The 26,957-nt window shown below is 37.7% G+C and overlaps 1 protein-coding gene across 1 annotated transcript in view; it reads right to left on the bottom strand.

Annotated features, from left to right (window-relative positions):
• Kcnu1 (potassium calcium-activated channel subfamily U member 1) overlaps positions 1–26,957 on the bottom strand; it is a 182,092-nt gene that overhangs the window by 91,245 nt on the left and 63,890 nt on the right. The window contains exons 20-21 of the mRNA XM_042699628.1: positions 4,189–4,347; positions 3,865–3,967 (exon numbers count right to left, since the gene is read on the bottom strand). Of these exons, the coding sequence (XP_042555562.1) occupies positions 3,865–3,967; positions 4,189–4,347 (262 nt within the window). The remainder of the gene's footprint in view (positions 1–3,864; positions 3,968–4,188; positions 4,348–26,957) is intronic.

Here is a 26,957-nt window from a genome sequence, read left to right on the forward strand (position 1 = left end):
ATAAGGTTAATGGACCAGGTCTGCTGAATGACCCGACTGCCTTGACTATTTCCTTATCTACCACAGACAATGGGGAAATTAATGGTAATGGAGGAAATATGAGCAAGTTAAAATACTTTATTTGGACAGCTGCATTCAAGAATATGGAAAAGAATCCAGTGAAATGGGATGGCTAAAATTACATACAAGGACTTTAGTGATTCTTGATTGTCCATGACTAGTTATCCTATGATTATAGAGAAGATGTGGGAAGGAGTCCGTGGAAGCCCAGACATGACTGGGGCACTTGCACTTTCTTCATATATGTTGTTTTATGCCACCAGAATAGCTATCCAGGGCAGGTGCTGGTGTCTCACACTTGTAACCCTAGCTACTTAAGAGGCTGAGATCTGAAGATTATAAGTTGAAGCTATCCCTGGCAAGAAAATCAGTGGGACTCATAATTAACTACCAAAACGCCAGAAGTGAAGCTGTGGCTCAAGTGGTCGAGCATTAGTTTTGAGCAAAACAAGCTCAGGGACAGTGCCCAGCCCCTGAGTTCAAGCTCCAAGACCAGCACAAACAAACAAATAAACTCCCCCTACAAAACAGCTTTCCAATTTGAATCAGGCTTTAGTAACAACTTATCATGAACATAAATGTAATATACATACATATATATGTGCATCATGCAAAATCCATAATATGTTCTTGAGAAATTTGAGGTGTTTTTCATGAAGCTATAGTTGAAATGGTTGGGACAAGAGGAGACACATTCTTCCATGTCTTGGCCACATCATACTCTTCACAAGAGTTGATATTTTCAGTTTCTGTCACCTTTACAATCATACCTCCCATACCTTCCCAACATTGACCTCTTTCTCCTCAGACCTGCCTGATTGATCGTGTCGGCAGCACACAAGGAGAGGCTGGTTTATTTGGTCTGTGACTTATTTTATGTGAATTTACCTTGTTCATCCAATTAGAAAACATATCAACAAAATCATCAGACATAGTATAAGGTACTAAATAAATACACATCTACCAATCATTTATGAAGGAAAAGATAGAACATCCCAATGCTGGTGTGTAGCTGTGGGCTTGTAGGAAACATTGAAGCAAAGCCTGAAACCTGGAAAAACCCTTACATTTTTTCTTTACCTAATTACTAATTTTTCCACCAATGATTATCTCATCTAGTTTCAAAAAATCCTAGAGTTGGGATGGATAAGGGGAAATATGAAAAGGGGTGACATGGAACATGATATATTCTATTCATAAACTGTTTTGTTGAATGGCAACTCCTTTGTACAACTACTGAAAGATAATAAAATAATACAAATTTTAAAATTCTGAAATTGAGGGCAAGAAGGGGGGGGGGTAAGTGTCATTCTTAGAAAGTTCACCAACAAAGTAGTGGCACAGGTGAGTATCTTGAACATTTAATCAATGAAAGGTACCCGACACCTCTATTAACCAGACACAAATCCACGATCTTCCAGTTAAATAGAAGTCTGATTTTTCATGTTTTAAAAGAGATAAAATATATCAGAAACAAGATTAAGTAAAATGATTCATTTTAAGAATCTATATCCTTGGAAGATGTAGTCTGTTTTCCTACATGTTCTTGGCTAAGCAAATTAGTACTAACCAAAGAACATTTAATGAGCACTTGCTAGCAGCCAAGAATTAAAGTGATTTTTGTTCATATAATTTTTAGTGTCCTTTGACCAGCATTCCTACTTCTGTCACACTTCAACCTATATCAATGCTCATTCTGCTATGTATTTCTAGGCAATTCTAGAAATATGTAAGAGAGATCATGTGATATTTGTCTTTTGGTGTCTGGCTTGTTTTACTTAGCATAGTCTCCCAGGTTTATCCATTTTCTTGCAAATGGTAGAAGTGCCTTCTTTTTAAACTATAAATATGTCACTTTATGTATATAAATATATATCAGAGTGTTTTTCTCCTTTCATCTTTTGACAGCTTGGGGTAATTGCATGTCTTGGCTATTGTCAATAATTCTGCAACCGGTATGGAAGTTCAGAGATATTGATTTTAGTCTGTTTGAATAAATACTCAGAAGTGAGATCACTGAATCATTGTAAGTTTTTTTGAGAAACTCTTTGTTTTTGTTTTTGGTCAGTCATGGTGCTTGATCTCAGGCCTGGATATTGTCCCTGAGCTCTTTTGCTCAAGGCTAGCCCACTACCACTTTGAGCCATAGAGCCACTTCTTGTTTTTGGGGTGATTAATTGGAGATAAGAGTGTCATGTCATGGTACCCAGCAATCCCACTTTTGGGCATTTACCCAAATGTTTACAAACAAGACCACACTAAAGCTACCAGCACAACTATGTTTATTGCAGCATTATTTACCATAGCTAAGATATGGAACCAACCTAGAAAATGTGGTATATATACACAATGGAATTCTATGCCTCCATCAGAAAGAATGACATTGCCCCATTTGTTAGGAAATGGAAAGGCTTGGAAAAAATTATATTAAGTGAAGTAAGCCAGGCCCAAAGAAACATAGGTCCCATGGTTTCCCTTATTTGCAATATCTAGTATAGGTATGAGTCAAGCGGAAAAGGTCAGATAATGTGATGTTAGGAAAACGAACCCTTAAATATGTATTTTAATGTTTTTTTTTCTTTCATGCATGTGTTTCTAACGCATTTATAAGATTATTTCTTTGTTGCTTTGTATGTCCCTCCCCCACAGTGTAACCCCGCTTTCACTATATTTGATGTCAGTATAACTTGTGGAGGAGATGGGGACAAACAAGTCGTTTAAGGATTCAGGTGGACCTGTTGCAACAATGAGAAGTACAAAATGTCATGTCAAAAATGAGCTTTACAATGTCGGTGTGGGGGGGGGAGGGGGGGAAGGATTGGGGGGGAGGGGAGGCTGGGAAGGGAGGTGAAGGGTAAACAAAGGAGGAGGCTGCAATGCTTGTTAAGAAATGTATGCAATATCCTGCCCATGTAATTGCAACCCCTCTGTACAGTGTGTTCTCAAATAAAATAAAATTAAATTAAAAAAAAAAAAAAGAGTGTCATGGTGACCTTTCTGCTTTGGCTGGCTTTAAACCGAGATCCTCAGGTCGCAGGCTTCTGAATAGGCATGATTACAGGTGTGAGTCACTGGCGCCCAGCTGAGAGACCTTTATATTGTTGCATTTAATGACTGTACCAACAAAGTGCCTTAACTATTTATTGCCACTCAATTATTTTAAAAAATCAACACAATATTCCTTACGTTATGAGACATCAGAGCATAATAGTTATGTTTTAGTGATAATAGTAGACAATCACAATTCTTAATCATTAACGATCTTCCTCTATCTTCTTTCTATAATATCCCTACCAAACTATATAATGTGGACTATATATTGCAGTTATCTTTATTTAAGTTTGGAATGACAAAGCTTTTGGGCTTTAAGATCAGCTAAGCAGATCACCCTCTATTGCCTTACTTTATAATTAGTAGAAGTTTTAATATACTTAAGTGTTGTAGTAGAGGAAGAACTTATTGACAGGATTTTTGTATATGTAAATATTTATGTAATTTCAACATCAATTTATTGGAAATAACAGACGGGGAATAATGGAAAACTAATTTGAAATAGCTAAGATTTCACCATAAGCTTCATTTCTAGATTGCCGGAAAAGGACTCTTAAAGAAGACTGGAAATATAACTGTTGGTTACTATGGGTACAGATAATCTGTGCAATGGTGCAAAAAGGTATATTTGCTTATCTTAATGGGAAATGCACATGAATTTGTTTTGGTGAAGACCTAGTCCTATTCCATTTTTAAATCTCTGAGTGACTTACAAAAAAACATAGGGTTCTAGGGTCCCTCTTTGGCTCTTACCTGGTGTTAGAGTTCAAGCTTTCCTCGCCTCTTGGAAAAGAATCCTGGATTCTTACAGTGGAGTAGTCCTTCATGTTCCTCTTCAACACCACCAGCCCTGACCCTGCAAGAGCATGGAAACACTAGTAAGATGATATCATTTCACAAAGGGTGTTGGGGCCATTGCCTTTGGCTGAGATATTCCTAGGCTTGACAACAGAGAGGTTGTGTATTCTTAGCTAAAAACTATTTCTAGAGAATTCTACAGAATTAAAATTTGGGGATTTCATATCTTTAGAACATGTGAAAATAAATGCCTTTTAGTTATATCTGAACTTTGCTAACCTGTTACTCTTCCTATTACATCCAGGAGAGAAGCTTTCTTGCCATCAGCAGGGCCTAGAGAAATCTTAGGTATTTCTACACAAGTCGTGCTTCCTTCCTGCAAACATCGGTCAGGTGGCAATTCACTGTCCTTGGACTTTGTCTTTCCTTTAAGACTTCCTTCATTATTAATGTGACTTACGAATTATAATCTGCATAGGAAATATGTCTCAAAGCCTTTGAGAAGCTCACTATTTTGAAACAACGCAAAAGCAAGTCATTTTCTCTTCTGTCAAACAGGGATCATACCATGACTTTAGGGTGATAGGAAAAATAAAAATAAAATATATATGTATGTATGTATAAGTATGTATATATATATGTATATACACACACATAAAAGATAGAAAGCGTGATAAATTGAGTGCTGGCACTCAGTCCCACTATTCACACAGTCCAACCTGGTTAGGAATCTCTTGTCAGTCACTAAGAATTAACACATGGTATTAAGATTCAAAGAAATCACATTCTAAGCAATGCCTTGGAAGTTAAATGCTTCTTATTCACTCTCTAAGAAGTTGCCTTACCTACTTGTCCAAACATGATGGCTAGATGACTGGAAGTGTAGAGAATGAACAGTTACCAAGGTGATGGATAAAAACAAAATGCTGTCATCACTGCTACTCCTTGTCCCCAGGCCCACCCAAGTGGAGAAAGAAGACACCATTTTTTTCCCCTTGAGTCTCAACTTAAGTATCATTTCTGTACTTAGACCAGGTGGAAGGAGAGTTTATGTGAGGCAAACCTTGAAACTCTTATATCCCCTCATTTGGAACAACAACAGACAGGAAGAGCCATAAAAACAAACACCCTTAGAATCCTTTTCTTTTGATGTATTTCTTTTCTGAACCGTTCTAATCCATAAAAATCATCAATGGAGCCAAAAGACACTTCTGGAAGAAGAAGGACATCCTTTGCATAAGTGATGTGTCAGCTTAAATCAGGGGTTGTCACACAGGTGTGCTTAGAGCCACATTTGGAATGAGAGAACTCCTTCCCTGAAATGTTTCGTAGCCCTTACTTACCCATGGCGGCTTCATGGATTTTCAGGATGGATGCAGCTTTCTTATTTCATAATTACCTTTTTCCCTGAGGGGAATGGCCAGGGAAGAGAATATGTGAAGTAAAACCAGGAGGACTAGTGATGATACCAAACATCAGTCTTTAGAATCAAGCTGCTCTAGTACTTGTGATAGAAATGGAGTTCAGGAATGTAACAGACAACATGCCCAGACTTGGCTTATGAACAGCAGAGTTTTCAGACATCTCTGCTTTTTTCAAAGTTGAATTATCCAGTAACCATTTATCAGCTATTTTACAAAGGGATGGGTCTGGGGAGGCAAGGATACGTGGGCAAGGTGAGTGCTGATGGAAATCTAGGCAAATCTTTACCAAAGCTTGGAATCTGCTATTTTGTCATTGTTAACAAAGCCTCCCCTGAAATCACAGGAATAACTTGAGTCATTTGGGGGGCTTTCATATGGTGGAAATGTAGTCGTGAATGGGGGAATTGGAAAGAGCAGAGTGCTCGGTGGCTTGGTGCTAAGAAACTGATGGTTAGGTATGGATGGATGGATGGATGGATGGATGGATGGATGGATGGGCTCAAAGGATCAAGAGATCCATCCCATCATTCTAATGACCTACCAGAAAGAAATATAAAAGGCTTTTCTCTACCAAGTTGCAAAATAGCCCAGAAGTTGCAACCTTCGGTTACCCTTGCCCTCAATTTTAATGCTGTTTCAAAAACATCTATGGAAAAGTAGAGAACATAGAGAAATACAAAATCCCTCTTCAAGATACGCAGCTGAAGTTTACTGATTTTGCTCTAACACGGTTTGATTATTCCATTAATGTATATTCAATCAATCTTTATACATACATATAAAATATAGATATATAGTCATTCTACATATAATGTTTACATGACCAAAACCTCATGAAAATTGCAGCTGTAAAAAAATGGCAAGAACCAGCATGCAAAGTTAGAGACAGCCAAGATAACCCAATAAAGCATGTGGTCACTGGGATAAAGATAGTGGGTGATCACAGTGTAACCCCCGCTTTCACTATATTTGATGTCAGTATAACATGTGGAGGAGATGGGGACAAACAAGTCGTTTAAGGATTCAGGTGGACCTGTTGCAACAATGAGAAGTACAAAATGTCATGTCAAAACCAGCTTTACAATGTCGGTGGGGGGGGGGGGTATGATTGGGTGGGAGGGAGGGGGGAGGCTGGGAAGGGAGGTGAAGGGTAAACAAAGGAGGAGGCTGCAATGCTTGGTAAGAAATGTATGCATTATCCTGCCCATGTAATTGTAACCCCTCTGTACAGTATGTTCTCAAATAAAATAAAATAAAATTAAAAAATAAAAAAAGATAGTGGGTGATGTTGTTGCTTAAAACAGGAGACAAGAAAAGCAAAAGTCACCTGTAGCATTGAAAATATGCTTGAAACAGTCATGAAAACAGGAATACAGAGACTTGTGAGTAGCCTTTGTGGACTGCTTGCCAGACTGTTTCATTTACTTATAATTTCTTGAACATATGGTCCCTGAGTCCTGCTTTAGAGAAGAAAAAAAGATCATGTAAAACATCTACTTTATCCTATCTAAGTCCATCAGGACAAGAGAGCCCCTAGCAGAACTTCATTGCTATTTAGGTAAGCCAAGCTTGGAAGTGAGCTGATAGATTCATTAAGGTAGTTAGATTTCAGTTTTCTGAATTTGGAATTCTCCTCCCTAAGGGTCATTTCTTTAAGGAAAAATTTCTTTCCTTAAAGAAGTATGAAGGTTTGTTTGTTTATGTCCCAGGACCAAAAGATAAAACAAAACTATGAAATGTGATAAACCTATAATCTACTTAAATCATTTCTTTTTCCATTTTTTTTCATGCCCTCTTTCTAATTTCATTTTTATCATCCTGCTTTCCTTTAGGCATGACTCTAGTGTAACTTCAAAAACAGCACAGAACTTCAAGAAACAACTGTAAAACAGTTTTCTGGGAGAAAGGATTCACTAGGGACCATTTTTCCCAGAGTCCATGTTCAAATTGGACCACTCCACTCTCCATTACAGGCAAGTCTTTGGTAAGGCCTCCTGCACTACCTGGGGAAGGTGATTCTAAAATCTTAGGCATTAGAAACTATGATGGTGAGGTAGCAGGCTGAGAATTACAGAGTGGGGGTTAGAAAGTTCCTATCCAATAACCTGTCCAAGTCCCTCAAGCAGAAAGGCAGAAAGACAATAGCTCCTCATACCCCAAGCCCAACCCTACTCCTGGCTCCAAACCAGGTTGCAGTCTAAACTCCAAACCAGAGAACAAGTTGCAGTCACTATAACTTCTAGAACTTCTCTTCATGGTCTGAAAAGAAATGATAAGGTTCCTTTGGAGTTTATGTTACTGTAGGTAACATGATAATTCACATACATGCAAAATTAGTCACAGGCCAGGCAAAATTGGTAAGGTCTTTTCCATGAATATCTATCTATGTACTCATATAGCATTTTTTTTTTGGTCTGGTCGTGGGGCCTGAACTCTGGGCCTGGGCGCTGTCCCTTAGCTCTTCAGCTCAAGGCTAGCACTCTACCACTTGAGCCACAACGCCACTTTTGGCTTTTTTCTTTTTGCTTATGTGGTGCTGAGGAATCGAACCCAGGGCCTCATGCATACAAGGCAAGCACTCTACCATGGCGCCACCTTCCCAGCCCTCATATAGTATTTTCATTTAGCCCTCTAAGGCATGTAGTATTATAAACTTCCTCAAGCAATATGAAGCACCTTAAGAAGTTACTGGATTGAAGTATCCAATCCAGAATCCGTTCTGAACCACCAATCGCTAACAAGATTAAGTTATGAATATAACTGTGAAACTGTTGGTGTGGTTTTACTTCACAAAATTTTAAAAGCCAAAGAAAGATGGACCACAATTGAGAAGGGCTAGAAGATAAGGAGGACTACCCTTTTGGTGATTCTGCATTGCTCTGAGACCTCATAAGGTAGCAAGTTACCTCTCTCTCTCTTTCCTTCTCTCTCTCTTTCCTCTCTCTGTTTCTCTCTGTCTCTCTGTCTGTCTGTCTTTGTCTGTCTGTCTCTGTCTCTGTCTCTCTCTCTCTTTTCTGTGGGAGTGAGCAATCCTGGGGCATGATGAAGTTGGGGTCTGGACTCTGTCCCTGGACTCTGTCTAGAGTTCTGCCAGCTGAGCCATAGTCCCAGTTCTGGCTTTTTGATAGTTAATTGGAGAGAAAAGTCTCATAGTTTTTCTTACTCAGGCTTGGCTTTGAATCATGAATCTCAGATCTCACCTTCCTGAGTACCTAGGATTATAGGCATGAGCCACTGGGTTCTGACAATGTCTGTCTTTTTAAATCACAGCATACCAGGGAAATAGCTGTGGTCACAATTCAAGACTTCTGATTCTCACCACATGTATTAAGGAAGGAGAAATTGGCAGGAACAAGAACATCTAACGAGCTCAATAAAGAGATAATTACCTGAGGGGAGTAGACTGGGGATACTTTTCATCTGTTCTGAATTCATGAAGAATTTTACCTAAAATGTGTGTTAACCTCAAATCAGTAAGTTTCCTATTTTTTGAAGTGAACTTCTTAAATGCCTTTTGAAAACCATTTCTCTCAGAGGATTTCTAGATATTATCAAAGCTTTTAAAACTACATGGCAAAGCAGCCTCTTTTAAGAGGATGTGTCTTTGGAGCACCTTTTGACTAGAATTAGCTCTCCAGATTCAGATTTGCACATCAGTTGGCGCCCCAGCTTTAGGACTGATGAACATTCTTTGGGCTCTGCTGCCACCGTCTGACAACTCATGTCAACAACAGCTGATTCATGGTTTTGGAACCAGATCAAGGGATCTTCTGGGTGAGTGGGATAGGCTTGATTTTAGTGGAAACTGAGGAGCAATATGGGAAAAGAAGAAACGATTCTATTGTTTGAAAAGTGAAATATTCTAAAAAGAAAGACAGCTATGCTGGAACTTGGAAATTGAAATTTGTATTTACTCTTTCAATCCTATGAAATTATATCATAAAGTGGGCATAAAGGCAAAACTCTTTTCTCCCTCTCCCCACCACCCAAATCTTTCCATCCCTATATTAGAACAACTTCTTTATTTAAAACATTTGTAGTAAAACCACACTCAGATATAAAAAGCATGAATGTTTGTTTTCATAAGGCATTCTTGTTTTATAAAAGGATTGATGGCAGTATATATGTGTATGTATGTGTGTGTGTGTGTGTATTGCAGAAAACTTTGTTACATTTCATGTGGTGCAGTATGTGTAGTGAAATATTTATATGTTTATAGTGTATTGTTTTGTTTTGAAACTTATTGACCCCTCCTTTAATAGTTCTCCTTCTACTTATTCAGCCTCATCTGTTGCCTCAAGATAAATGTACTTTGTGTTTGTGTGTATGTGCATACACACATGCATGCACTCATATATTAACATGAACATGCTAGTACTGGGGTGTGAACTCAGGACCTTACACTCTCACTTGGCTTTTAAGTTCAAGGCTGGTTCTCTACCACTTGAGCCACAGCTCCATTTCTGGCATTTTTGCTGGTTAACTGGAGATAAAAGGCTTATGGATTTGACTATCCTAGCTGTAAACCTTGATTCCCAGATTTTAGTCTCATGAGTAGATATGATTATAGGCATAAGCCACAAACACTTAGCTGATTATACATTTTATTCAAAGTTAAAAGCAGGTTTAATTTTGAACTCCAAAAGAGAGTCTTAAAACACGTTTAAGAAACCATAGTTTTAGACTCAGGAATTTTACTGAAAAATCTATGAAAATTTCTGGAAATGACATTGGAAAAGATTCTTGGCACATCTGAAATTCTCCTAGACATTAAGATAAAATGACAAATTTGGAGAAAAATCAAGATAGTTGCTATGTTCTTGATGAGGCCAAGTGTATCTCCTGAAGATGCACATGCTCTAATCTTGGTTTCCCATGTGAAAATGTCAAGAAAACTCAAAATTAAACAACCTGAAAAGGCCACTTCTGCTGGGCACAGATACCTCATTGCCTATAATCTTAGCTACTCAACAGGCTGAGAGCTGAGGATTGTGGTTTGAAGCCAGCTCAGGCAAGAAAAGTGTAAGAGATTCTTATCTCTAAGTAACTACAAAATGCAATAAGTGGAGCTGTGGCTCAACTGGTGGAGCACTAACTTTGAGCACAGAAGCTCAGGAATAGTGCCCAGGTTCTGAGATTAAGCCTCAGTATACACACACACACACACACACACACACACACACACACATACACACACACACACACACACACACACACACCTTCCAAAGGGCCCTAATTTAATTTGATAGTAGTGTGGAATAATGTATGCCCCAGAGAATCTACTGGTAGATGAATAGGTCACTGGGAAATTACCCTTGGAGGAAGGTACCATTTTTCTCACAAGACCTTAGTCAGTTCCTATGAGAATCAGTTGTTCAACTGATGCAGCCTGGCTTTCAAATCTTCAGCTTCCTTTTTTACCATTTGATCTCTTCTGCCATTAAGATGTCATCTGCCACAAAGCCTACACCAGAGTGCCCAACAGAGGGTGTTACCTAATACTAGGCTTCCAGACCCCAAAATGTGAGCTATCCCCAAAGACCTGATTTCTTTATATAAGTACCCAGCAACCAGCATTTTGTTAAATCAACCAAGACAGTAGGTTTCAGATAGATCCTATACTTCTGTGCATGGAATGGTGGTATAAGAAGCCCCATGGACTTGCTCCTTAGTGCAATATCCATAACTAATGAAAATTCTTCAAATGTACATCCAATACAACTATCTAGAAACTGTATTATGGGCATACATCCAATTAATTAAACTTTATTCAAGACATAGTATCAGATCTTAGCACAAACAGCATGGGTCTATGGCCCTTATCAGCTACAAACCTTTTCCTTTCCTTAATCCCAACTAAATGGAACTGAAGTTGCATTCTGGACATATGTGCTCTCTTGAGAGCTCTCTCCCTTTGATTATGGTATGCTCCTGGGAAGGGTAAGGCATCAGCACTTTTCATTTCTTCCAGTTGTGTACATCTGGGAACATGGAGGTCTCCTCATTACACAGCCCTGAGTCACAGGCAAGGCTCTGTCCAAGCATCATAAGAGAAAAATCAATGAGCCACTGGTCATCCTCACTCAGCTTGCTGCTGAGGCTAAGAGGCCACAGTGAGAGAAGCAAACAAGGCTTCATGCCACCACCATGCCAGATTCCTCATCGTAAAGCCACTTCAAGAGAAGCAGACCACTGTGACATCTTTAAGAAGCCTTGCCTCTTCCCATGGACAATCTCTGAGCCTTTCCTCCAGAACTAAGAGGAGGGGTAATGATATTATGATGCTGTCATACATGAATGAAAAGTCATTAAAGAAACCCATTATTTTACACAATTAATATAGGCTTTTAAAGATGAAAGATCCAGAAGCATCACTCAAGAGAACAGACTTTTACTTGAAACAGAATGTAGAGAAGTTCAAGAATGTTCTTGACAGAAACAATGATTTGGCTGGTAACCAATTAAGTGGAAGATGGCTGTTGGGTGAGTACAATGGGTGAGTGCAGGAAATGAAAGGCAGTAGGTAATTTCTCAGAGCCAGCCCAAACTTTAAAGACCATTGCTTCAAAACCATTGCTGCAAAGGGACTGAAATTTAAATGAAAATTAGCGTGAAACAGTCTGTGCCCCTGAACACTGTCAAAATCGATAAAAAATAATCAACAGCTAATTAATGGAGAGAGCCTAAGAGCTGAGTGTTATATGAACAGAGGCAAGGAGTTTCAGAAGAGCCTGTTAAAAAGAGCTTTGCCAAACCTACTGTCAGCTCAGTGTCTGCCTGAAGAACAACCCAAGGCAGTACTCTCTGAGTACCAACATCATAGGTTTTACACTGCTGAGAAATAGCCATCAATGAAATATTTCAACCAAGTCACTAACCAACTAATCAAACAGGCATTGCCGACAACAACCCCTTGTGTCCAGAGTTGCTACAATATATAACCTAAAATGTCCAGTTTCCAACAACAGCAAATGTCTTATGTAAAGACATAAGAAAGTATGACCCACTCATACACAGAGGAAGACAGACAAAGAAGTATTTGTGCAAGAATGCAGGTGTCAGACTTAGCACATTGTGCAGACAGGTGTTATCAATTACGTTCAAGGAACAAAAGGGAGCCATGATTAAGAAAACAGAGAAACAAGCAAAGACAATGTCTCTTCAATGAGGCAGTATCAATGAACAGATAGGTGCTGTAAAAAGGACCAATGAAAATTCTGTTGGTGAAAAGTTCATTATTCACTGGATTGAACAGTGTCTGACAAAGTGTTGATCTGCTCAGAAGCTAAGCACATGACTGCTGTCAGCTGAACTGTGTCCTCTACAAGGTTCATACATGGAAGCCCTTACCCCCAGGGCCTGTGACTGTGTTTATAGAAAGGGTATTTACATAATTAAAGCTAAATGAGATCACAGGGAAGAGGACTCTGACCTGATGGTACACATAAAAAGAGAAAAAGACAGGCAAACACATTCTCCTCTCTCCATGAGAGCACAATCTGAGCTCATGGCTTTCTACAAGCCAAGAAGAAGACTATCACTAGGAGCTTTGATCCTGGACTCCTCAACCCTAGATCTGTGAAAAAATAATTTAGGTTGCTTAAAACCATTTAGTAACTGGTATTTGATATGTCAGCTTACCAGGAACAGTGATATTTTGTGAATATTAATGATATCATATGTCATTATAGTTGTAATTAGTAGACATTTTAGATTATATATATTTTAGATTATATATGTGTGTATATATATATATGTATATATTAACAACTCTGGACATAAGCACCCTGGGTCCTAGATGAACTCTAATGACTGTTGTCCTTATAAGTAGAAGGAAATACACAAAAGTGTAGTATAGACACAGAAAAGATGTCTACATGGAGATTGAGGAACAGATTGGAGTTATGCTTCTGGGAGAATGTTTCAAGACTCCAGAAGCTAGAAGAAAGATATTCCCTTAGAGGCTTCACACATACAGCAACCACCTTCATTTGGGTTTTATAGCTTCTAGAACTGTAAGTAAATATCATTCTGTTGTTTTAAGTCTCCAAGTTTTTACTATTTTGTTATGACAGCCATAAGAAGTTATCTAAGGAACGTGTGGCAGGCATATGGTGCTTGCCTACAGGCTGCTGGAATTTGTTGACTCATGGCCCCTTCCTCCATTTCAAAGACATGGCTTCCCCCTCCTCTGAATCTGTTTCCCTCTGTTCTCACCACAATCTTTTTTTCCTCTTTATTGTGTATTTAAATATTTCAGCTTGTAACAAGAACCCTTATTACTTTACTTAGGATTCACCTGCAAACCCAAAATAAGATTTCCATGTCAAAAGGCTTAATTTCACCACATTTGTAAGGTTCCTCTTACTGTATGAGACACCATTCACTGATTCCAGGAGTTAGAACATGATAACCCAAGAGCCAATTTCCCATATCACATCACTAGAATGAACTTCAAGTAGGAAAATGTCAAGAAGTCCAGAAATAGAACTTCAAGATAAGAATATTGAAATTGAAGAAGAAATTCTGCTATCAGTAAAAGGAAGAGAAAATGTGATTTAGAAATGAAATCTAGTATGCCTTACAACTCACTTCTCACCAGTGAGAACAAAAGGAAAGACTAAGGGAGAAGAAATTATCCACCAAAAGTTCTATACCCAGCATAACTATCTTTCAACACTCAAGGCAAACACTAGGAAAGACAGTAAAAGAAAAACTTCAGAAATTATTGCTCAGTAAGACACACAACAAGTACAAAATCTGTCAATCATTAGAGCTCAGAAAATTTAGCAACATAGAATATATACTCAAGAAACATAGATGCACTTAGTAAAAAACTCAGCAAGATCCTGAGCTTCCCAGCTCATCAGTAACTTGATTTTTTATAAAAAGGTCCATAATCTTGGCACCAGAGAGGTAGAACACAACTCTGCTTCTTTTAAAACCTCATTTCTGAAGAAGAGTCTTTATATATCTTGCCTGCTGGTTCCATGGAAAAACACACTTGAATGGTTCTTCACTTTTTCAGCTGCACTTGAACTTACCTAGTGATAAAATTCTCTCTCTAAGAAGCATTACCTTAAATTTTATCAATACAGGTGCCTGAATCAAGAGACTAACAGGAAAGCAACACTCTCAACAGAACTTTAACGGGGAAACTGAAGAATGCAGTGTTCTGGAAAGAGCAGTGCACATGTAAGGCTTCTCAAGGCCTGAGGTTGAGAAGGAAGACAAATGCAGTGTATGCCAGCTATGCGGCACATAGGTTCTTCCCAAAGTAAAGAGAATAGAGCAAGAGCTCTCCAGCATGCATTTCCAGCATTAAAAAAAAACAGAATAAAGTGTCCTTAAGAACTTTGAAAAGCTCGAGAATCTAAATTACAATGTACATGTCTAGTATTTAATTAATATAGACAACAGGGTGCATGCTACAAAAGGCCTTAGAAGGCACTGAACTGTCACCTGTAACTGGCTTTGAGTTTCTGTGTAAATGATGAATGAAAGTTAAAGCAAAGTTTTCCATTGTCTAGCTGAATAATTGGAGGTAAATAGAGAATGCAAATAGAGAACTCCTTGACAACTACAAGTAGATTTATTAGGCTTAATGCTTATTTGGTTTGACAAAATCTCTGTCTAATTATAAGATGACCACTTACTAGCATATAGATTGGCCAAAATCACAGAAATACAGATAGGGCATAATTTGCTCAGAAAAGTTACTAAGAAAATGAGGGTAACTGTAAGTATTCATAACAAAAAATCACCAGAGAAGGAGATATGAGAGTCCAATTTTGTGCTTGCCTTAATGTAATATTTGTAATGTATAGTTATCAACAAAATACTGAGACATGGAAAGAAAGAAGCAATTCTAATCAATCCAGAATTGTAAAGGGCTCCTAATAAATATCTTCCCCAAGTTTGGAGTTTGGAGAAGATGGCAGAAGATAACAGGGAACCAACTAAGCTCTTCCCAAAGAAAAAATGTCTTAGGGACTCACCAGGCTTTCTGCATCTAGAGCATCTAAAGTACCTGCATAAGAAGAGAGAATTAAGTCCTGCCAGAGGCCATTCGGGCGGGAGTGACATCGGTAATGCTAGCAGCAGCAGCTGAGGCAGAACTTGCAAGCTTCCTTCAGTGAGAAGTTAAAGACCAGGAACAAGAGCCCACAGTCCAGCTGACCACATTGAGACACAGAGTCCACTCATCACCTCAGAGGCAGTCCACAACGCCAAGGGAAAGCATGAATACCTCACAAAAGACATTCCCTTCCCTCACAGAGAACAGTGTCTGGAAGGAAATCCCTCCCCTTACCCAAGAACACCACCATTTTTCAAAGTGGAAAAGAGCCTGCCGGAGCACCTGGTTGGAAACACTTGCAGAAGTGGCGCCATTTTTCAAAAGGACAAAGAAACCTAATAACCTTGAACCACTGGCAGAAAACAAAAAGCCTGGCCAGGGGAGGGGAGTCACACTCTTCTCTTCAGGAGCAAGCAAGGTGGATTGCAGCTCAGCCAAGGCTAGCCAGGCATCTTGGAATCAGAAAACCAATAGTCTCTAAAATCTCACTGAAAAATAAAATGGACAAGTCACAAAAGCTGACAGTGATTTCAGACTGTGCTAAGAGAAAGGTTGCACACAGCTCCACCAGCCTCCTGCCTTCCTGAAGGCCACTGATTGCAGATATGCTGCAGTATGGCTCACTCCAAGTGCACTGGAGTGAGGAATCTAGGTAACAGCCACACCCTGTATCAACAGGGTATCTGAATCTGAAAGCTGACCACTACAAGGAAATCAAAGACTCCACTAAGAGACTAATAGCAACATCAGGAGACACAAGGTCCCCCAAACAAGTTGGAAAACCACTTTATTTTTATAATTCTTCTTAAGTCTAGGGTTTTTTCCCCTTATTTATTACTATTCTGTTTAGTCTTAAATATACAGTCTACAGTGATTACTAGACCTTTTTCTTAGTTGTGTGCATGCTTAATTCTAGATATTATTTTGATTTCTCAATGTTATATTTCTCTATTTTTCTTGGAATTTAGAATTTTTTATTATGCACATATATTTTTCTCAAATTTTTAATTAATTTTTGAAATTTTAGGTTTATTTTTCTCCCTTCAGTTCTTGTCCTTTCTTTCATTCCTCTATTCTTATTTGCTCTTCCCTCTATTTTTATTATATCTCTTTTTTTTAAAGATTATTATAAGGTTTATTAGAGGAGCCATATTTCCCCCAAGAGGGAGCACATGGTCTCCTTCACCATCCAGGTAGTAGGAAGATCTGAAGGGTAGGAAGTGAGGTAGATGGGAGTTCAGGTGGGTGGGTCTGGGTGGAGAGAGGGAGGAGCCAGCTGTATTAATATTTCTTTTTTCTTTCCATATATATTTTTATTGTAAAAGTACTATACAGAGGTGTTACAGTTACATGAATAGGGTAATGAGTACATTTCCTATTGAACATTGTTACCTCCTCCTTTGATTTTGCCCTCCCCACCTTCTCCCTCCCCCCACATGAAATTGTAAAGTTCATTTTCAACATAATGTTTGTACGTCTAATTGTTACAATGGTTCAACCTGTATCCTTATTTAAGTATTATTTTGTTATATCCCTTCTCTTCGAATTATAAAAATGTAAATACAAGATGTAGGACATCAGAATCAGATACAGTGAAAACAGTGGTTATACTGTGGGGGAAGAACATACAAAAGAAACAAGCAAATTACATAGTGAATTATAAGTATGTTAAAAACACTAGCAAGAAAGAAAAAACCACTTGTGTCCCTGTCTTGGGGTTCATTTCACTTAACATCATCTTACATGGTCATATGTACATAGCTTTTGACCTTTTTGCTTGTCCTAGACATGTACTAGTTATTGAAAATAAGGGAAACCATGGGACTTATGTTTCTTTGGGCCTGGCTTACTTCACTTAATATATCTTCAAGTCTATCCATTTCCTAACAAATAGGACAATGTCATTCTTTCTGATGGAGGCATAGAATTCCATATATATGTGTGTATATGTGTATGTATATATACATATATACATATATATGGAATTCTATGTATATATATACATATATATGGAATTCTATGCCTCTCTCTATATATATATACACATACATACCACTATACACATACATACCACATTTTCTTGATCCATTCATCTGTCTGGGCTGGTTTCATATCTTGGCTATGGTGAATAATGCTGTGATAAATATGGCTGTGCTGGTAGCTTTGATATGACCTTGTTTGTGATTGTTTGGGTAAATGCCCAAAAGTGGGATTGCTGGTCATAAGGAGCTCTATGTGGAGTCTTTTGAGGAACCTCCATACTGCTCTCCAAAGTGGTTGAACAAGTTTACACCCCCACCAACAACGCAGTAGGGTTCCCCCTTTGGCCACATCCCCTCTAGCATCTGTTGTGACTAGATTTCTTTTTCTTTTTTTTTTTTGCCAGTTGTGGAGCCTGAACTCTGGGCCTGGGCGCTGTCCCTCAGCTCTTCAGCTCAAGGCTAGCACTCTACCACTTGGGCCACAATGCCACTTCTGGCTTTCTGCTTATGTGGTGCTGAAGAATTGAACCTGGGTCCTCATGCATGCAAGGCAAGAGCTCTACCACTGAACCACCTTCCCAGCCCTGTTACTAGATTTCTTATTATAGCCATTCTAAATGGGACAAGGTGGAATCTCAATGTTGTCTTGATTTGCATTTTTTTATGGCCAGAGAAGTTGAGCATTTCTTCATGTGTCTAATGGTCATTCTTATTTCCTTTTCAGAGAAGCCTCTAAGTCTTTAACCCACTTATTAATCGGGCGGTTGTTTCTTTGAGGATTTGTTGTTGGGGGATTTAATTTTTTGAATTCTAAGCATATTTTAGATATGAGACCCTTGTCCATTTTATGGTTAGTGAAGATCTTCTCCCAGTCTGTGGGCTTTCTATTGATCTTGCTAGCTACGTCTTTGCCATGCAGAAGCTCTGCAATTTTCATGCAATCCCATTTGTCCAAACTTTCTTTGATTTGTTGTGTTTCTGGGTCTTTATTAAGATAATTTCGGCCTGTACTAAAGTGCCCTAGAGGAATATCATGAGTGTGATCATGAGCCAACTAAAGATCAATATTTCTTTAAATTTCACTTTAAATTGTTTTCCTTTATTTTTGCTTTCTCTCCTTCTCATTTTCTTTAGTCCACTTATCCCTCGTTGTTTGTCTGTGAATTAAACTGTATGTTTTTCTATTTTGACTCTGTCCAGTTGGCTTATTCTGTTATACTCAGCCTGGTCAGAATGTTTTATTGCTAACAATAGATTTGATCACTGGCTACAAGTACTTATAATCTCCTTTCCTGTACCACACTACTCCTCTCCAAACAAAAAGGAAGAGTTAGATAGATCAAATGCCTATCTATGATTTTGAACTTCTAAAGTCTGTGCAATTATCCGATTCTGGGTTGGCTTTTGACTTTAAATTGTGTCTTATTGTAATATTAGATGTGCTTTTGTTTCAAAATGGGCAGAACAAATCATAGAAACACAAGAAAAATGGCAAGTCAATGAACCTCAACTCCCACACAAAATAACCATGCAATGGAACAATTGCTGAAAGATTTAGCAGATCACAAAATGCTGTAAAGACACTGTTGATAAATAATTTGAATGCAAAGGTAAAGCCTGATTATTAGGGGAATTATGGAATCAACAAACAAAAGCTAAATGAATTGCAAGAGAAGGAAAGAGAGTGAAAAAATGGTCATCCATATAAAGGATATGAGACACAACATGGAAAATCAAATCAAGGATATCCATAGAAGAGCTAAAACAAAGCTTCAATGGAGAGATTGAAACCATCAAACATGGTCAATTAGAAAGCAAGGAAATTTTTTTAAAAGTAAGAAGTATTGACAGCTGATTAGAAGACATAGAAGACAGAGTCTCTGGAATCAAAGACAGATTAGATACTATAGAGAAAAGACAGAGAACTATTCAGAACAAATGAACCCCAAGATAAGTATTCAAATGTTTTTTCTCTCTTGCGATTGTTTCTAACATATTTATAAGATGATTTCTTTGTTGCTTTGTATGTCCTTCCCCCACTGTATAACCCCTGCTTTCATTGCATTTGATGTTGGTATAATTTGTGGAGGGTAAGGGAAAAAACAAATCATTTAAATAGGGATACAGGTGGACCCATTGCAACAATGAGATGTACAAGTCATTATGTCAAAAAACGAACTATACAACTTTGGTGGGGATGGAGTGTGAGGGAGTGGGAGATGGGAAGGGTTGGGTAGGGGAAACAAAGGAAGAGGCAACAATGCTTGATAAGAAAGGTACTCATTGCCTTGCCCATGTAATTGTAACCCTTCTGTACAGTATTTTCACAATTAAAAAAAAAAACAAAAACAAAGCAAAAACAAAACAAAACAAAAGTGATAAAGGCCACAGGGACTCAAAAGAAGACCAAATTTAAGACATAGGTACTTAGCCAACTAATTGGGAAAAAATATTTACCAGCAAAATATCAGACAAGGGTCTAATATCCATTATATACAGGGAACTCAGGAAACTAGCCCCTCACAAATCTAACTAACCAATCATGAAATGGGCAAGGGAACTAAAGAGAGACTTCTCAGAAAAAGAGATAAAAATGGTAAAGAAACACATGAGAAAATGTTCATCATTCCTGGCTGTAAAGGAAATGAAAATAAAAACAACACTGAGATACCACCTTACCCCAGTCAGAATGGCCCACATCCTAAAGTCAGCCAACAACAAATGCTGGAGGGGATGCTGAGAAAGAGGAACCCTCCTGCATTGCTGGTAGGAATGTATACTAATACAACCACTTTGGCAAACAGTCTGGAGATACCTCAGAAAGCTAAATATAGACCTCCCCTATGACCCTGCCATACAACTCCTAGGTATCTACCCTGAGCAACAGGAACCTGTATACAAAGACACATGCACCTCCATGTTTATTTCAGCACTGTTCCCAATAGCCAAGATTTGGAAACAACCCAGATGCCTCACTACTGATGAGTGGATCCAAAAATTGTGGTATACATATCTGTATATATACAAGTATATACAATGGAATATTATGCAGCCATTAGAAAGGACAAAATAATGGCATTTGCAGGGAAATGGATGGAACTAGAGCAGATTATTTTGAGCGAAGTAAGCCAAGAACAGAGAGACAAATGGCACGTGGTCTCCCTGATATGTGGATGTTAAAGCCAAAATACAAGAAGATATGACAAAGTAACAGGACTCAAGAAACAAAGGACAGACACCCATTTTATCATATATTGCTAAATGACTCCATGTTCTAGACCATATATATGGTAGATATATGCACGCAACAGAGGGAAGCCAGGAGAAGGAAAAGTGGGAACAGCCTACACTAAACAAAAGGAAAAAAATGTAAACATCACCTGATATGGAAAAAATAACTTGTGTTGTCAAAGCTCATAGAATTCACAAACTGTATAGACCATAATAATGACAATTTGCCTTGTGAAAGGTAAAATGTGTTTGTGACTCTAACTATCACTATTTCACAATACTGTGAAATATATGAAATTTATGTAATCTCCTAATCTCAATTAAAGAAAAAAAGTGAGAGAGAAAACCTGGCCCAAAAAAAGAGAATATATCCAAATGAACAAACAAAAAACAACAAAATAGTGAGAATAGGAATATCAATAACAGAAACAAGCAAGAGCTAGAATATTATAAGGGAATACTTTGCAAATTTTTATGCTAACAAATTGTGGGATCTGGAAGAAATGGAAGAATTCCTAGCAAACATAGATATACTCAAACTAATCCATAAGATTTAAATGAACTAAATAGATACATAACAAGTAATGAAATAGAAATGGCAATAAAAGACCTACCATTGAAGAAAAGCCAAATACCCGATGAATTCACATATGAATTTTATAAGGCCTTTAAAGAAGAATTCATCCAATACTCCTCAACTTCCTCAATGAAATTGAAAGTGAAAGATCACTATCAAACCCATTCTATGAAGCCAGCATAACCCTCATCCCAAAACCAGACAGGGACTCCTCAAAGAAAGAGAATTATAGACCCATCACTTTGATGAACATTGATGTAAAATGTCTCAAAATTCTAGCCAACCAAATAAAGCAACTCACCAAAAAAATTATACACTATGTTAAAATGGGATTCATTTCAGGGATGCAAAACTGTTTCACATCAACAGGAGCAATGACAAGAACCACATGATTATTTCAATGAATTCAGCAAAAGCATTTGACAATATCCAATACCCCTTTATGAGCTCTGGAGAAAATAACAATCCATGGAACATTCCTCAATATAATAAAGGCTCTGTATGACAAACCTACAGCTAGCATTATACTCATTGGTGAAAAGTCAAAAACATATCATCTAGATCAGGAAACAAGACAAAGATGTCTGCTCTCTCCACTCTTTTTTAATATAGTATTGGAATTCCTAGCAAGAGCAATAAGGCAGGAGATAAATATAAAAGGGGATTCAAATAGGGAAAGAACAAGTAAGTCTCTCCCTCTTTGCAGATGACATAATCCTATATTTGAAGAACTCCATAGGTTCCTCTCCCAAGTTACTTGAGTTAATACAAAAGTTTGGCAAAATAGCATGGTATAACATTAACCCACAAAAATCAGTAGATTTTCTGTATGCCAACAATGAGAAGAGTGAGGCTGATATCCTTTTGTAATAGCTTAAAAAAAGTAAAATATCTAGGAATTAACAAAATATGTGACTGACCTCTATGATGAAAACTTTAAAAACCTAAAAAAAAAGGAAATTAAATCAGATTTAAGGAAGTGGAAAAACCTCCTATGCTCTTGGATTGGGAGGATTAACATAGTGAAAATGGCAATATCACCAACAGCTATCTGTAAATTCAATGCAATACCCATCAATATTCCAACAATTCTTTAATGAACAGAAGAAGCAACCCCCAAAAATCATATGGAATGATAGAAGACCCCAAATAGAAAAAAACAACAACAATCATTAGCAGGAAAACCAGTGTTCAAGAAATATCAATACCAAACTACAAACTCTATTATAAAGGCATATTTGTAAGAACATCTCAGTCCTGTCATACAAATAGGCCTGAGAACCAATGGAATATAAGACCCAGAAATGAACCCACAGACCTATAACCACCTAACATTTGATAACAGAACCAAAAACACAGGATGGAAGAAAGACAGCTTCTTCAAAAATTGATGCTGGCAACAAATTGGAGAGAGACTCGACAAATGGGACTACCTTAAAATAAAAAGCTTCTGCACAGGAAAATCTATTGCAACCAAGCTAGAAAGAAAACCAACTAATTGGGAAAAAATATTTACTAGCAATATATCAGACAAGGGGTTAACATCCAGTATATACAGGGAACTCAAGAAACTAATCCCTCCCAAACCTAACAAACCAATTACTAAATGGGCAAGGGAACTAAAGAGGGACTTCTCAGATGAAGAAATAAAAATGGCAAAGAAACACATGAGGAAATGTTCGCCATCCCTGGTTGTGAAGGAAATGCAAATAAAGACAACCCTGAGATACCAGCTTACCCCAGTCAGAATGTCCCACATCCACAAGTCAGCCAACAACAAATGCTGGAGGGGATGCGGAGAAAGAGGAACCCTATTACACTGCTGGTGGGAATGTACACTTATACAACCACTTTGGAAAGCAGTCTGGAGGGTCCTCAGAAAGCTAAAGATTGACCTCCCTTATGACCCAGTCATACCACTTCTAGGCATCTACCCTGAACAACAGGAACCAATATACAAGGACACATGTACCTCCATGTTTATTGCAGCACTGTTCACAAAAGCTAGGACATGGAAACAACCCAGATGCCCCACCACAGATGAATGGAGCCAAAAATTGTGGTATCTATACACAATGGAATATTATGCAGCCATTAGAAATGACAAAATAATGGCATTTGCAGGGATATGGATGGAGCTAGAAGAAATCATGTTGAGCAAGGTAAACCAAGAGCAAAGAGACAAACGGTACATGGTCTCCCTGATAAGTGGATGTTAAATCCAAAATGTTAAGTGATCCAACAAAATTAACAGGACTTAAGAAACAAAGAACTTCCACTCATCTGGTCGAACCACTACTAAATAATCCCATGCTGCTGATCACATGTATGGTGTATATGTGTACACCGTTATATGTTATAGACCGTGATAGACAATTTGCTCCAGGAAAGTTAAAATGAGCTTGCGACTTTAAATGAGCATCATTATTCTACAATACTGTGAAATGTGGGAAGTTATGTAATCACTTAATCACAATAAAAAAAAAAAAAAAAAAACCACCAGAAAACTAGAAGGGGCGCTATGGCTCAAGTGGTAAAGCATGAGCCTTGAGCTGAATTGCTCACGGCCACTCCCAGGCCTAGAGCTCAAGCCCCACGACTGACAAAAAAAAAAAAGAGAGAGAGAGAGAGATCTTTCATGTGACTGTTTCTAACATATTTATAAGATTATGTCTTTGTTGCCTTGTATGTCCCTCCCCCATGGTATAACCCCTGCTTTCACTATATATGATGTTGGTGTAAGATGTGGAGGGGAAGGGAAAAACAAATTGTTAAAACAGGGATACAGGAGGACCCATTGCAACAATGAGATGTACAAGTCATTATGTCAAAAACTGAACTTTACAACTTTGGTTGGGGGGGACGGGGCGGGAGAGGATACGAAGGGATGGGAAGGGGAAACAAAGCAGGAGGCTACAATGCTTGATAAGAAATGTGCTCATTATCTTACTCATGTAATTGTAATCCTTCTGTACAGTATTTTCACAATAAATATATATATTAATAAAAATATTAATGAATATTTGAAAAAAAATTGGTGCTGGCAGAACTGGCCACAGAAAATCACATATAGAAATGGATCATATACAGAAACTCAAAATGGATCAAAGACCTCAACATAATAACCCATGCCCAGAAGAGATAAGAAAAATACTAGGGCTTCTTGGCACAGGTTGAAACTTCCTAAATAAAGATTTGGAATCACAACCAGTCAAAGACTAGATAAATGGGACTGCATCAAACTCAAGATTTTCTGCATGCCACAGAACATTACTAGCAAGACAAAATAGAAAACCCACAGAATGTGAGATCTTTACTAGCTATGTATTAGACTAAGGTCTTTACCTAAAATATACTCAGAGTTCAAAAAATTAAGCCTCCCCAAAACAAATCCACAAAGAAACAACAAACCTACTAATAAGTGGGCTAAAGGGAGACTTCTGTGAAGAAGAAATAAGAATAGCCAGCAGATACATGGAGAGATATTTAACATCTCTGGCCATAAAAAAAATCAAAACAATAGTTAGAATGTCCATTATCAGGAAAACAAATAATAACAGATGCTGGCAGGGATCGGGCCAAAAGGGAATGCTATTAAAGTGTTGGTGGGAATATGAACTTGTTCAACCACTCTGGAAAGCTGTATGGCAGTTCCTCAAAAGACTACACATAGAGCTTCCCTATGATCCAGCAATAGCAGTTCTGGGCATCTATCCAATTGATCACAAACCAGGCTACACTAAAGCCACCAGCAGGACCACGTTCATTGCAGCATTATTTACCATAGCCAAAATATGGAATCAACCCAGATGTCCCTCAGTGGACAAATGGATTAAGGAAATGTATTACACACACACACACACACACACACACACACACACACACTAGAATGCTAGGCTTTCCTCAGAAAGCATAACACTGACCCATTCATAAGGAAATGGAAAGACTTGGAAAAAATTAAATTAAGCAAAGTAAGCCAGAACCAAAGAAACGCAGCCCACATGATTTCCCTCATTGGTAATAAGTTTAATGTCCCTATAAACCTACAAATAAACCCAATGGATAGTAAAAACAGATCATTACACCTGGACATGATTAATTATACAGTAGTCAAAGATTCACACAGTGAGAACAATGGAGGATATTCTTAGGAGAGAATTACAAGAGCTCAATAGCTGTGTGCATATGATCAGATGAAATGATGCTTGTCAAAATGAACTCCAAGCAATGGAGGCAAGAGGTTTCTTCTTACACTGTTTCCACTTCTTTCCTTTTTTCTTATTCCCTTCTGTCACTGTGATTTCTCTATCCTTCGTCTTGTATATAAGTTGATCTGATTTGAGGAGGAGAAGGGGAAGCACAGAAACAGTGGGACAAAGGATGAACCAATTCAGCAGTGAACCCCACTGCAACAACTCTGGGGGGAGGAAAGCTGGGAGGGAGAAACTGGGAGAGAATGAGGGAAAGGATGACACTGTTCAAAGTGAAATATATTCATTATCTGACTCATGCAACCGTAACCCCTCAGTACAGCATCTTTACAATAAAATTTACCAAAAAATAAAGCCAAAAGGTATGATGAGGAAAAGTTAGAAAACAAAAATCTTCCCTAAGAAACCTCAGAATCGCACTTACTAATCAGACTCAGCTTTGTTAAATATACTGAAAGATTTAAAGGAAGCTATATATAAAGAACTAAAAAAAAGAGACCAATCTCTCACAAAATATCAATAAATAGGTAAGAATAATAAAAGTACAAGATGGATATACTGGAATTAAAAGTAGAGTAACTGAAATGAAAAAAACATTCCAAGAGAAATTCAGATTTTAGCATGCAAAAGAAAAAAAATAGGAGAAAAACACCTCAAAATATAGAACATGATAAAATGTGCTACTATACATTCAAATTCCAGAAGAAGAAATAAGGGCTAGAAATTCTCAAGTTAGATTTAAAACACTGATCTACATAACTAAGATAAGTTAATCTACATAACATGGTAAAATAGCCTTGAAGTAGAATAGAATATCCACATACCTGGAGATTTCATAATCAAGGTATTGAGAGAGTTTTCAGGGCAGCAAGAAAGAACCTATGACTCATCACATACCATCTCCTTAGTAAGTTGAAAGTGGATTTCTTATCAAAATCAATAGAGACTAGGAAGATGTGGGATTGAATACTTATTGTGCTGAATGAAAAATAATTATGTAGAAAGAATTCTGTCTAGAAAAAGTCTACTTCGTAAAAGCAGGATAGACTGGAGCCCTTGCAGTGCAATCAGTTAATGTATGGTATTTATACAAAAATGCAGGATAAAGTAAGACCTAAAATTAACAAAATCTCAGAGCCTTTGTACGATAAACACTATTGTGAGTTGAAAAGAACATAAGGCAGCAACTCCAATCCACATGAGGAAACAAAGATCATTGATAAAGTGTATTTGCATAGTAAAGGTAGAGAAGCATACATAATTGTTTTTTTTTTGAGAAAAAGGTACACTGTATTTATTTATTTATTTATTTAAAATAAGTTTTTTATTGTGAAAATATTGTACAGAGGGGTTACAATTACACAAGCAAAGTAATGAGTTCATTTCTTATCAAGCATACATAGTTTTTGTCATTATTTTTTCTCTCTGATATAAAAGATTATTGCATAAAGCAATAATTACAAATTTATGTTGCTGGATACCATATATAGAGATACTGAAAAGGAAAACACAAAATAACGCAAGAAAGAAATAATTTGTAAAATT

The sequence above is a fragment of the Dipodomys spectabilis genome, unplaced genomic scaffold, assembly GCF_019054845.1.
Source record: "Dipodomys spectabilis isolate Male_0828 unplaced genomic scaffold, ASM1905484v1 ptg000009l, whole genome shotgun sequence".
In the NCBI taxonomy this organism is placed as follows: Eukaryota; Metazoa; Chordata; class Mammalia; order Rodentia; family Heteromyidae; genus Dipodomys; species Dipodomys spectabilis.